The 14,217-nt window shown below is 50.1% G+C and overlaps 1 protein-coding gene across 1 annotated transcript; it reads left to right on the forward strand.

Annotated features, from left to right (window-relative positions):
• The first annotated feature begins 11,708 nt into the window (after nucleotides 1-11,708).
• LOC141123920 (E3 ubiquitin/ISG15 ligase TRIM25-like) lies at nucleotides 11,709-13,991 on the forward strand. The gene has a single exon (XM_073612081.1). It carries the CDS (start codon nucleotides 11,723-11,725, stop codon nucleotides 13,307-13,309), a length of 1,587 nt encoding a protein of 528 aa, XP_073468182.1. The 5' UTR covers nucleotides 11,709-11,722; the 3' UTR covers nucleotides 13,310-13,991.
• The last annotated feature ends 226 nt before the right edge of the window (nucleotides 13,992-14,217 follow it).

Consider the following 14,217-nt stretch of genomic DNA (forward strand, 5'->3'; position numbering starts at 1 on the left):
CCCTTCTTCCAGCTCCCTGTACCCTGCGCCCTGTTCCCTTCTTCCAGCTCCCAGTACCCTGCACCCTGTTCCCTTCTTCCAGCTCCCAGTACCCTGCACCCTGTTCCCTTCTTCCAGCTCCCTGTACCCTGCACCCTGTTCCCTTCTTCCAGCTCCCAGTACCCTGCACCCTGTTCCCTTCTTCCAGCTCCCTGTACCCTGTTCCCTTCTTCCAGCTCCCAGTACCCTGCACCCTGTTCCCTTCTTCCAGCTCCCTGTACCCTGCACCCTGTTCCCTTCTTCCAGCTCCCTGTACCCTGTTCCCTTCTTCCAGCTCCCAGTACCCTGCACCCTGGTCCCTTCTTCCCGATCCCAGTACCCTGCACCCTGTTCCCTTCTTCCAGCTCCCTGTACCCTGTTCCCTTCTTCCAGCTCCCAGTACCCTGCACCCTGTTCCCTTCTTCCCGATCCCAGTACCCTGCACCCTGTTCCCTTCTTCCAGCTCCCTGTACCCTGCACCCTGTTCTCTTCTTCCAGCTCCCTGTACCCTGCACCCTGTTCCCTTCTTCCAGCTCCCTGCACCCTGCACCCTGTTCCTTTCTTCCAGCTCCCTGCACCCTGCGCCCTGTTCCCTTCTTCCAGCTCCCTGTACCCTGCACCCTGTTCCCTTCTTCCAGCTCCCAGTACCCTGCACCCTGTTCCCTTCTTCCAGCTCCCTGTACCCTGTTCCCTTCTTCCAGCTCCCAGTACCCTGCACCCTGTTCCCTTCTTCCAGCTCCCTGTACCCTGCACCCTGTTCCCTTCTTCCCAGTCCCTGTACCCTGCACCCTGTTCCCTTCTTCCCAGTCCCTGTACCCTGCACCCTGTTCCCTTCTTCCAGCTCCCTGTACCCTGCACCCTGTTCCCTTCTTCCAGCTAACTGTACCCTGCACCCTGTTCCCTTCTTCCCGATCCCTGTACCCTGCACCCTGTTCCCTTCTTCCAGCTCCCTGTACCCTGCACCCTGTTCCCTTCTTCCAGCTCCCAGTACCCTGCACCCTGTTCCCTTCTTCCAGCTCTCTGTACCCTGTTCCCTTCTTCCAGCGCCCTGTACCCTGCACCCTGTTCCCTTCTTACAGCTCCCTGTACCCTGTTCCCTTCTTCCAGCGCCCTGTACCCTGCACCCTGTTCCCTTCTTCCGGCTCCCTGTACCCTGCACCCTGTTCCCTTCTTCCAGCTCCCTGTACCCTGTTCCCTTCTTCCAGCGCCCTGTACCCTGCACCCTGTTCCCTTCTTCCGGCTCCCTGTACCCTGCACCCTGTTCCCTTCTTCCAGCTCCCTGTACCCTGCACCCTGTTCCCTTCTTCCAGCTCCCTGTACCCTGCACCCTGTTCCCTTCTTCCAGCTCCCTGTACCCTGCACCCTGTTCCCTTCTTCCGGCTCCCTGTACCCTGCACCCTGTTCCCTTCTTCCGGCTCCCTGTACCCTGCACCCTGTTCCCTTCTTCCAGCTCCCTGTACCCTGCACCCTGTTCCCTTCTTCCAGCTCCCTGTACCCTGCACCCTGTTCCCTTCTTCCAGCTCCCTGTACCCTGCACCATGTTCCCTTCTTCGAGCTCCCTGTATCGTGCACCCTGTTCCCTTCTTTCAGCTCCCTGTACCCTGCACCCTGTTCCCTTCTACCAGCTCCCTGTACCCTGCACCCTGTTCCCTTCTTCCAGCTCCCAGTACCCTGCACCCTGTTCCCTTCTTCCAGCTCCCAGTACCCTGCACCCTGTTCCCTTCTTCCAGCTCCCTGTACCCTGCACCCTGTTCCCTTCTTCCAGCTCCCTGTACCCTGCACCCTGTTCCCTTCTTCCAGCTCCCTGTACCCTGCACCCTGTTCCCTTCTTCCAGCTCCCTGTACCCTGCACCCTGTTCCCTTCTACCAGCTCCCTGTACCCTGCACCCTGTTCCCTTCTTCCAGCTCCCTGTACCCTGCACCCTGTTCCCTTCTTCCAGCTCCCAGTACCCTGCACCCTGTTCCCTTCTTCCAGCTCCCTGTACCCTGTTCCCTTCTTCCAGCTCCCAGTACCCTGCACCCTGTTCCCTTCTTCCAGCTCCCTGTACCCTGCACCCTGTTCCCTTCTTCCCAGTCCCTGTACCCTGCACCCTGTTCCCTTCTTCCCAGTCCCTGTACCCTGCACCCTGTTCCCTTCTTCCAGCTCCCTGTACCCTGCACCCTGTTCCCTTCTTCCAGCTAACTGTACCCTGCACCCTGTTCCCTTCTTCCCGAACCCTGTACCCTGCACCCTGTTCCCTTCTTCCAGCTCCCTGTACCCTGCACCCTGCACCCTGTTCCCTTCTTCCAGCTCCCAGTACCCTGCACCCTGTTCCCTTCTTCCAGCTCCCTGTACCCTGTTCCCTTCTTCCAGCGCCCTGTACCCTGCACCCTGTTCCCTTCTTCCAGCTCCCTGTACCCTGTTCCCTTCTTCCAGCGCCCTGTACCCTGCACCCTGTTCCCTTCTTCCGGCTCCCTGTACCCTGCACCCTGTTCCCTTCTTCCAGCTCCCTGTACCCTGCACCCTGTTCCCTTCTTCCAGCTCCCTGTACCCTGCACCCTGTTCCCTTCTTCCGGCTCCCTGTACCCTGCACCCTGTTCCCTTCTTCCGGCTCCCTGTACCCTGCACCCTGTTCCCTTCTTCCAGCTCCCTGTACCCTGCACCCTGTTCCCTTCTTCCAGCTCCCTGTACCCTGCACCCTGTTCCCTTCTTCCAGCTCCCTGTACCCTGCACCCTGTTCCCTTCTTCCAGCTCCCTGTACCCTGCACCCTGTTCCCTTCTTCCAGCTCCCTGTACCCTGCACCATGTTCCCTTCTTCCCAGTCCCTGTACCCTGCACCCTGTTCCCTTCTTCCCAGTCCCTGTATCGTGCACCCTGTTCCCTTCTTTCAGCTCCCTGTACCCTGCACCCTGTTCCCTTCTTTCAGTTCCCTGTACCCTGCACCCTGTTCCCTTCTACCAGCTCCCTGTACCCTGCACCCTGTTCCCTTCTTCCAGCTCCCAGTACCCTGCACCCTGTTCCCTTCTTCCAGCTCCCTGTACCCTGCACCATGTTCCCTTCTTCGAGCTCCCTGTATCGTGCACCCTGTTCCCTTCTTTCAGCTCCCTGTACCCTGCACCCTGTTCCCTTCTACCAGCTCCCTGTACCCTGCACCCTGTTCCCTTCTTCCAGCTCCCAGTACCCTGCACCCTGTTCCCTTCTTCCCAGTCCCTGTACCCTGCACCCTGTTCCCTTCTTCCCAGTCCCTGTACCCTGCACCCTGTTCCCTTCTTCCAGCTAACTGTACCCTGCACCCTGTTCCCTTCTTCCCGATCCCTGTACCCTGCACCCTGTTCCCTTCTTCCAGCTCCCTGTACCCTGCACCCTGCACCCTGTTCCCTTCTTCCAGCTCCCAGTACCCTGCACCCTGTTCCCTTCTTCCAGCTCCCTGTACCCTGTTCCCTTCTTCCAGCGCCCTGTACCCTGCACCCTGTTCCCTTCTTCCAGCTCCCTGTACCCTGTTCCCTTCTTCCAGCGCCCTGTACCCTGCACCCTGTTCCCTTCTTCCGGCTCCCTGTACCCTGCACCCTGTTCCCTTCTTCCAGCTCCCTGTACCCTGCACCCTGTTCCCTTCTTCCGGCTCCCTGTACCCTGCACCCTGTTCCCTTCTTCCAGCTCCCTGTACCCTGCACCCTGTTCCCTTCTTCCAGCTCCCTGTACCCTGCACCCTGTTCCCTTCTTCCAGCTCCCTGTACCCTGCACCCTGTTCCCTTCTTCCAGCTCCCTGTACCCTGCACCATGTTCCCTTCTTCGAGCTCCCTGTATCGTGCACCCTGTTCCCTTCTTTCAGCTCCCTGTACCCTGCACCCTGTTCCCTTCTACCAGCTCCCTGTACCCTGCACCCTGTTCCCTTCTTCCAGCTCCCAGTACCCTGCACCCTGTTCCCTTCTTCCAGCTCCCAGTACCCTGCACCCTGTTCCCTTCTTCCAGCTCCCAGTACCCTGCACCCTGTTCCCTTCTTCCAGCTCCCTGTACCCTGCACCCTGTTCCCTTCTTCCAGCTCCCTGTACCCTGCACCCTGTTCCCTTCTTCCAGCTCCCTGCACCCTGTTCCCTTCTTCCAGCTCCCTGCACCCTGTTCCCTTCTTCCAGCTCCCTGCACCCTGTTCCCTTCTTCCAGCTCCCTGCACCCTGTTCCCTTCTTCCAGCTCCCTGTACCCTGCACCCTGTTCCCTTCTTCCAGCTCCCTGCACCCTGTTCCCTTCTTCCAGCTCCCTGTACCCTGCACCCTGTTCCCTTCTTCCAGCTCCCTGTACCCTGCACCCTGTTCCCTTCTTCCAGCTCCCTGTACCCTGCACCCTGTTCCCTTCTTCCAGCTCCCTGTACCCTGCACCCTGTTCCCTTCTTCCGGCTCCCAGTACCCTGCACCCTGTTCCCTTCTTCCAGCTCCCTGATACCCCTGTTTATTGTCCAGTTGTGACCTACATAGCCAGTTATTTGGGTTGCTGCGATTTCATGTTTCAGTGTCACTTATATTGTTGATGGTTTACTGGTGTTGGTGTCAGAATTGTGTTATTTGTCCTAATAAACCTCATTTACCTTCTTTCAGCCTACGGGCTTAAGGGTCAATGGTCAGCTTGGCGAGTGAAGGGGAGGCTGGAGGGGAGCCTTGAGTCAAGGGCAGGCAGGCCAAGGGGCTTGGTGCAGTGGTGTAGCGTGGGTTGTCAGCACCCGGGGCAAGGCAAGTAATCCCCCCCCCTCTAACCTGTGGACTTCTAGCACTCCCCGAGTCCCTTCCAATACAATAGTACTGACCTACCTGATTCCTATACTGACCACTACACTTTACTGTCCACTACACTATACTGATAACTATACTACACTACACTGACCTCCATACTAAACTACACTACACTAACCACTGTACTGTCCACTATACTGACCACTATACTACACTAAACTGACCACCATCCTACACTGCACTGACCACTATACTACACTGTCCACTATACTACACTGTCCACTATACTACACTGTCCACTATACTACACTACACTGTCCACCATACTACACTACACTGACCACCATACTACACTGACCACTATACTACACTGACCACTACACCATACTGACCACTTTACTAACCACTATACTGACCTCCATACTATACTACACTACACTGACCACTATACTGTCCACTATATTACACCATACTGACCACTATACTGACCACCATACTATACTACACTGACCCCTATACTACACTATACTGCCCACTATACTGTCCACTATACTGACCACTATACTACACAGCCTACACTATACTGTCCTGCCTACACTCTCTCTCTCCCACCCATCCCCCCCACCGGGACCAGTAACATGTCTCTCAGGAGGGAGTCTCACTCACCTTCTTGTCCTGCATCAGTCCTGAGGAGGAGGAGAGGACGGCTTCGGCTCACATTGTTTTTCTCTCCCCTGCGCTCTGCCTGCTGCCATGTTCAGTGTCCAGCGCACTGTGATTGGGCGTATGGGGGGATCATGTGAGGAGGCGGGACTTCAGGAGCGATTGAGGACAGGCCAGCCCTACACCTCACATGACCCCCATACGCCCAATCACAGGGTGCCGGACACCTAACATGGCGGCCGGAGCGCGGGGGACACAGGAACCTGAAATTAGGAGGAGGCAGCCAGTGACACATACTGCACCCCTCTAAATGTCGCGCCCGGGGCCACAGCACCCCCTGCACCCCCCACGCTACACCACTGGCTTGGAGTCAAGGGCAGGAAGCACCGAGAGGCTCCCCGATTCCCCTGTATATTGTGCCAGTTCTGACCTACATGGCCAGTTAGGTTGTTATTCTGGTTGCTGCGATTTCATGTTTCAGTGTCACTTATATTGTTGATGGTTTACTGGTGTTGGTGTCAGAATTGTGTTATTTGTCCTAATAAACTTCATTTACCTTCTTTCAGCCTGATTCATGATATCTTAAGGTACAGCCTACCAATCAGGTCATCCTTGCTGGATACCTCCATGTGGTATCCCTGAGAGACGCTAAAGTGCTCGGGTTTGACTTGAAGAAAGGGTGGCATCCCTACCCAAGATGGCAGAAAGGGGGCCTGCTGCAGGACATGTGAAAGGGTCCTTCTGTGGGTCCGTAATAAAGGGCCCCATGACAGGAGTAAAGGGATTGGTGGAAAGGCCCCTGGTGTCCGAGGTCAGGGGGGCCTTTCATGGGGTCTCGGCACTGAAGGTTCTAGACTAGCTACTCCTCTGGATGTGGGGAATGAAGATCCTCACTCCACACCAGGAACCTTAGGGCTGCATGGCAGTAGTGCTGATCACAAAGATACTGTACTGCCCCAAATCCTGAGTCCTTTTTGGTTCTGGAAGAGATCAAATATTTTAGAGTCTTCTGGCTTTCAAGATATAAGACTTTTTTCATTTTTTTTTTTGGTGACAGGTTCTCTTTAATGTCCTATACATTACAAGTGCTATTTATACTCCTATACATGACATGTTCTCTTTATTCTCCCTAGGTGACAGCTCACCTTTATGCTCCCAAATGTTCCGGGTTCATATTATTATACTATACTACCATTATAGGTTTTGTATACTCCCCCATGCATGATGTCTCCCGTTCATATCATTCCAATACAATATACAGAAGGTTATCTTTATTATAAAATGAATGAAAGTTCATCTTTATACTTCTGTACACAATATATCTTCATGTCCAGGTGAAATCCACAAGCCATCGGCAAACAGTTTTCATCTTCTGCAAGTATGAAAGAAAAGATATATATATTATTTTTTTTTTCCCCCAAATATAATATTTATTGATTATTTTTGATCAGGCAGTAAAAGTAGATTAGACATTAGCAAAAACATACAGAAAAGCAATGAGTGGTTGTGTAATCACTAAACATAAGGAATAGTTACACTAAATAAGGAACAGTAAATAATATTTTATAATATATGCGATCAACCAAAAATATAAATTTTACATTTTTATGAACTAAATGACAAAATGAACCAAACCCTCTAAACACAAAATGATAAATCATACAGATGTAATTTTATACTGACCAGTTCAGGACTTGATAACATTTCATCAATCTTTAAAAAAAGTATTTGAGTCTTTTCTAGTGCTTACAACACAATCAAATGAAAGTTAATACAACAGTGACATCTAGTGGCTGCCATTTGAAATGACAACTAAAACCAACTCCTTTATGACACCTGGTGGCTGTTTGCACCTCTGCAGCCAGGAATGTAAACATTTCAATTAAAAATTCCTTGTGCAAACGCCGGACGGCGCAACAATTTGTGACTGGGCCAAAAAATGATATCACACCCTTGTCTACATTTGCGCGATATCGAGCTTCTCCCTACGTGTCTCACAGAGGCGCGTCCATGCGCTGTATTCAGTTCACGATGATGACTGCATAGGGACCGCTATCACAGGCGCCAGAAGGCAGATTACGGTGCCTGAGGTAAAGGGACCAGGCGAGGTTCCTTGTGGTAAAGCCGCAAAGGAGAAAAAAGCAAAACGCGGGCAAACAGTGAAACTGTGGTGGGCGACGCTCCTCTTGGCGGTCGCCCGGTCGTTCGCACATATTTTAAATGTCTCATTTTCGAGGTATGGAGGCTCGGGTAGACAACCCAGGGCATTCCGCAAGAGGCGGAGTCTGTGGCTCCTCCATACACAAAAAATACCGGGAGAGTCAGATCGGAGAGTCAGCATGGTATAATATGGCATTGTGACCGATGACGTCGGCGGACAATCTGCTGAGCTTCTCAGATTTGCCTGAAAATGAGTTTCTATTTTACTTCCCAATATTCTCTATGGGGGTTCCCTTCTGTCATTCCATAGAAAACAATAATAATCCCACTTCATCTCAATATTAAATATCCCCACTGACTATGGAGAGGATGTCGGGATGTATTGGATATGGGGACATACTACAAGGAATGACAGAAAGGAACGTCCATAGAGAATAATGGAAGAATAGATTTCAGTTGGTCACAGAACCATTAGACCCCTTTCACACTTGTGTGACTTGGGACTGTAGGTTGGGTTCTTATCTCATCCCTTAATCCCGAACACATATGAATTACACGGGTTCTGAGGATAATTTAATGCAGATAAGGCACCAAGTGAGTTTAATTACCACCTTAATCAGCCACAGAACCCGGGTAATTATTATGTGTTGGGGTTTAAAGGGATGAGGTGACAACCCTAGTGCAAAGTCACATGACAAGTGGTCCCCCATGATCTCCAATGAGCACCGCTCATATCTGTGCCACTTCAGATTAGTCCCTGTACTACTTTGGTGAGACTTTGATGTGACTGGAGGTCCATAGACCCAACATTACACAGGCATTGCTTCAAGTCATGTGACTTACATCAGAGGTTCTCATCTCCTGTCCTCAGGACCCACCAACAGGTCAGGTCTGCAAGATAACTGAAACACATCACAGGTGATATCATTTGCTGCTCAGTGATTGCAGTATTCTAGTCTGCATCTCCCCCAAGGTAATACTAAAAATCTGGCCTGTTAGTGGGTCCTGAGGACAGGAGATGACCTAGATCAGTGCTTCTCAACCCTGTCCTCAAGTACTCCCAACAGGCCATGTTTGCAGGTTTTCCTTCATCTTGCACAGGTGCTTTAAATCAGAGTGAATGGTTTGGTATTTTGGAGAGATATTTTATCTAAGAGAAATTCCCAAAACATGATGTCCTGTTGGGGGTACTTGAGGACTGAGGTTGAGAACCACTTCCATACAGGTCGTACGAGTGTGAAAGGGGCCTTAGTCCTACCAAATATATCCTTACATGACATCCTCTCCATATTCACTGGTGATCTTTAATATTGAGATTATTTGGGATTATTATTGTTTTCAATGGAATGATGAGGATGAAGGACAGAAGGGAATGTCCATAGAGTATAATGGGATGTAAAATACTCATTTGCAGACAAATCTGAGATGCTCAGCATTTTATCCTTTCCCACAGGTGTTCCCCAAGTAGAGGAGCGGATTATAAGATTGGGATTATTTGGGATTATTATTGTTTTCTATGGAATGACAGATAAATGATAGAAAGGAATGTCCATAGAGTATAATGGGAAGATGTGACCCGGAGTCAGAACCATTCACCGTACCCAATACATCCTCACCCGACATCCTCTCCATAGTCAGTGGGGATCTTCAAAACGAAGAGGAATTGGATAATAATTGTTTTCTAAGGAATGAAAGAATGAAATGTCCATAGAGTATAATGTATATCAACTTTTCTTGTAGACAAATCTGAAAGATATAAGAAGTAAAGGGACATGTATCCCTTCTGAGACCACGGCCTCATTCAGAGGATTTGTCTTTATATAATAACACACACATGGGTAGTGGCGCAGCCTATTAGGTGTTCTTAAATAAAACAAAAGTCCATCTAAAAGTCCTTTGATCTAATCAGCTCTGTGTAAAGGAACAGAACAGTCCACTGTATCAGGGCCAGCCTTGCAGGGGAAGTGGAAGAAGACTCCAGACATGCAGAAAAAGAGAGAGAAGACACAGGCGCCTATGTAATCAGGTACATATGGATCCAATGAACCATGCTAACGTCCGTCCAGGCTGTGTGTTTGACCCTCGCCTCCCATATCCAGATGGTGTTGTTGGAAGTCCTGGCCAGCAAAATACTGTGGCGCTTAAGCGGGATCCAAACTGAGGCTTGGAGCACAGCTGAGGTCCGATGGAGAGGGCTGGACCGCAGCGCTGGGAGTGATGTTGTCACTGGCGTGCTTGCGACACGTTTCAGGGCATGCGCACTGGGGAGATGTACACAGTGCACCCTCCTTTGTCAAGCTGGGAAAAGCCTTTTATGTGCCTTGTAGACGCTGCCATCTAGTGGAGAGAGTTAATTAATACTAATACTAGTATATAAACAATATATGTGTCCATATATACAGTATCTCACAAAAGTCAGTACGCCCCTCAGTCACATTTTTGTAAATATTTGATTCTATCTTTTCATGTGACAACACTGAAGAAATGACACTTGTCTACAATGTAAAGTAGTGAGTGTACAGCTTGTATAACAGTGTAAATTTGCTGTCCCTTCAAATTAACTCAACACACAGCCATTAATGTCTAAATCGCTGGCAACAAAAGTCAGTACACCCCTAAGTGAAAATGTCCAAATTGGGCCCAAAGTGTCAATTTGTGTGGCCACCATTATTTTCCAGCATTGCCTTAACCCTCTTGGGCATGGAGGTCACCAGAGCTTCACAGGTTGTCACTGGAGTCCTCTTCCCCTCCTCCATGACGACATCACAGAGCTGGTGGATGTTAGAGACCTTGCGCTCCTCCACCTTCCATTTGAGGATGTCCCACAGATGCTCAGTAGGGTTTAGGTCTGGAGACATGCTTGGCCAGTCCATCACCTTTACCCTCAGCTTCTTTAGCAAGGCAGTGGTGGTCTTGGAGGTGTGCTTGGGGTGGTTATCATGTTGGAATATTGCCCTGCGGTCCAGTCTCTGAAGGGAGGGGATCATGCTCTTCTTCAGTATGTCACAGTACATGTTGGCATTCATGGTTCCCTCAATGATCTGTAGCTCCCCAGTGCCGGCACAACTCATGCATCCCCAGACCATGACACCCCCACCACCATGCTTGACTGTAGGCAAGACACACTTGTCTTTGTCCTCCTCACCTGGTTGCCGCCACACACGCTTCTCACCATCTGAACCAAATACGTTTATCTTGGTCTCATCAGACCACAGAATATGGTTCCAGTAATCCATGTCCTTAGTCTGCTTGTCTTCAGCAAACTGTTTGCGGTCTTTCTTGTGCATCATCTTTAGAAGAGGCTTCCTTCTGGGAGAACAGCCACGCAGACCAATTTGATGCAGTGTGCGGTGTATGGTCTGAGCACTGACAGGCTGACCCCCCCCCACCCCTACAACCTCTGCAGCAATGCTGGCAGGACTCGTACGTCTATTTCCCAAAGACAACCTCTGGATATGATGCTGAGCACGTGACCTCAACTTCTTTGGTGGACCATGGTGAGGCCTGTTCGGAGTGGAACCTGTCCTGTTATACCGCTGTATGGTCTTGGCCACCGTGCTGCAGCTCAGTTTCAGGGTCTTGGAAATCTTCTTATAGTCTAGGCCATCTTTATGTAGAGCAACAATTCTTTTTTTTCAGATCCTCAGAGAGTTCTTTCCATGAGGTGCCATGTTGAACTTCCAGTGACCAGTATGAGAGAGTGAGAGCGATAACACCAAATTTAACACACCTGCTCCCCATTCACACCTGAGACCTTGTAACACTAACGAGTCACATGACACCGGGGAGGGAAAATGGCTAATTGGGCCAAATTTGGAGATTTTCACTTGGGAGTGTACTCACTTTTGTTACCAGCAGTTTAGACATTAATGGCTGTGTGTTGAGTTATTTTGAGGGGACAGCAAATTTACACTGTTATACAAGCTGTACACTCACTACTTTACATTGTAGCAAAGTGTCATTTCTTCAGTGTTGTCACAGGAAAAGATAGAAGAAAAGATTTACATAAATGTGAGGGGTGTACTTACTTTTGTGAGATACTGTATTATCTGTGTTCTTCTGTATAAAAGTTCCTATGACTATGTGTCTCAGTCTCAGCCCCTCCCTGTGTAGGAGTGTACAGAACTGGTTATAATGAGTGTCAGATACTTTCAGTTTCATTTCTCTCTTCTGCTCTCAGCGATGGCGTCTGTTGATCTGAGGAAGGAGCTGGAATGTTCCGTCTGTCTGAACATTTATACAGATCCTGTAACCCTGAAATGTGGACATAACTTCTGCCGGGACTGTATTGGTCATGTGTGGGATACACAGGAGGGGTCTGGAGGTTATTCCTGTCCTGAATGTAGAGAAGAGTTCCAGGATCGGCCTGCACTGCACAGGAACATAACACTACGGAACATAGTGGAGAATTTCCTGTCCACCCATCCAGATCAGGAGGACTCCGGGGTCTTCTGTACTTACTGTATTCACACTCCTGTACCTGCTGTGATATCTTGTCTGCATTGTGAAGCTTCTCTGTGTGACAATCACCTGAGAGTCCACAGCAAGTCACCAGAACACGTCTTATGTGACCCCACCACTTCCCTGGAGAACAGGAAATGCTCCGTCCATAAGAAGATCCTGGAGTATTACTGCACTGAGGACTCCACCTGTATCTGTGTGTCCTGCAGGCTGGATGGAGAACATCGGGGACACCAGGTGGAGACTCTGGATGAGGCCTCTGAGATGAAGAAGAAGAAACTGAGGAATGTTCTGCAGAAACTGATGGCAGAGAGAGAGGAGATGGAGAAAAGAGTCCAGAGTCTGCAGGAACACAGGAGGAAAGTACAAGGAGAAGCAGATGATGAAACAGAGAGAGTCACTGTCCTGTTCAGAGACCTCAGGAGACGTCTGGAAGATCTGGAGAAGAGAGTCCTGAGGGAAATCTCCGGGCAGGCAGAGCGGATCTCCAGGATAATCAATGATCTGGTCCAGGATCTGGAAATAAAGAAGGAGGATCTGTCCAGGAAGATGGAGGACATTGAGGAGCTGTGTAACATGACGGATCCACTGACTGTCCTACAGGAATCAGACACAGGTGACTTGTGTGATACTGAGGATGGAGATGATGAGGACAGAGAGAGACATGATAAACTCCTCCATGATGGAGGGGATCTGGATGTGGGGGGGATCTCACACACATTACACACAGGTTTATCTGATATCATGTCTGGGGTAAATGTAGAGAGGGGGGTTACAGACATATTACTGGATGTGAGGACAGCTGGTAATTATCTACATATATCAGATGACAGGAAATCTGTATCCGAGTCATCATCACATCAGAATCATCCAGAAACACCAGAGAGGTTTCAGGATTATCAGGTGATGAGCAGTCAGAGGTTCTCCTCAGGGAGACATTACTGGGAAGTGGATGTCGGGGGGTCTGGATGGTGGAGAGTCGGGATGTGTTACCCCAGTATAGAGAGGAGAGGAGATCAGTCACGGATTGGATGGAATAAGAAGTCCTGGTGTTTGCAGAGGTGGGATAATCAGCTCTCAGTGAGACATGACAGTAATAAGACCCCATTACCCGGCGATGTCTCCAGTGGGAGAGTCAGGATAGATCTGGATTATGAGGCCGGGCGGATCTCCTTTTATGATCTGTGTGACCCGATCCGACATCTCCACACCTTCACCACCACCTTCACTGAGCCCCTCCATGCTGGGGTATATGTAGGGGGGGGATGGGGAGGTTGTATAAAGATATGTGGGGGGAATCGGAAGTGAGAGATCTGCCCGGAGACATCACAAGGTGGATTATCTGATTGGTGATTGGTGGAATACTCATCCAATAGGAGGAAGCAGAGGACAGGAAACATGAGTGATTTATTTATAAAGCTGCAGGTTCCGGGGCCGTCATCTTCATCCTAAACCTCACTTCACTACCTAGTGCAGGGGTGTCCAATCTTTTTTCCAAGAGGGCCAGATTTGATGAATAGAACATGCTTGAGGGCCGACCATTTTGCCTGACATTCTTAAACCATTAAAATTTGGTCTAAGTGTGTCCATCCGAGCACTAATACACGGCCCAACAAGAATTCTCTTGCCTTTGTGCTGTGTGTGGTGAATAGATGAGCTTGGGCGTGTTATTTGGATATACCGGATTTAATCTGCTTATAACACGCACCTTCACTTTAAAAATGAAGTTTCAGGAAAAAAAATCTTAAATTTTAAATAAAGAACTGTGAAGCAAAATAAGGGTCAGTGCCCATCAATGCAGCCTAATCAGTGCCCATCTGCGGCCCCCACTCCATTGCCATGAATGTGGCCCCCACTGTATTGACATGAATGCAGCCCCCACCGTATTGACATGAATGCAGCCCCCACCGTATTGACATGAATGCAGCCCCCACCGTATTGACATGAATGCAGCCCCCACCGTATTGACATGAATGCAGCCCCCACCACATTAACATGAATGCAGCCCCCACCACATTAACATGAATGCAGCCCCCACCGTATTGACATGAATGCAGCCCCCACCGTATTGACATGAATGCAGCCCCCACCGTATTGACATGAATGCAGCCCCCACCACATTCACATGAATGCAGCCCCCACCACATTCACATGAATGCAGCCCCCACCGTATTGACATGAATGCAGCCCCCACCGTATTGACATGAATGCAGCCC

This window comes from Aquarana catesbeiana, linkage group LG01, assembly GCF_042186555.1.
Source record: "Aquarana catesbeiana isolate 2022-GZ linkage group LG01, ASM4218655v1, whole genome shotgun sequence".
NCBI lineage: Eukaryota > Metazoa > Chordata > Amphibia > Anura > Ranidae > Aquarana > Aquarana catesbeiana.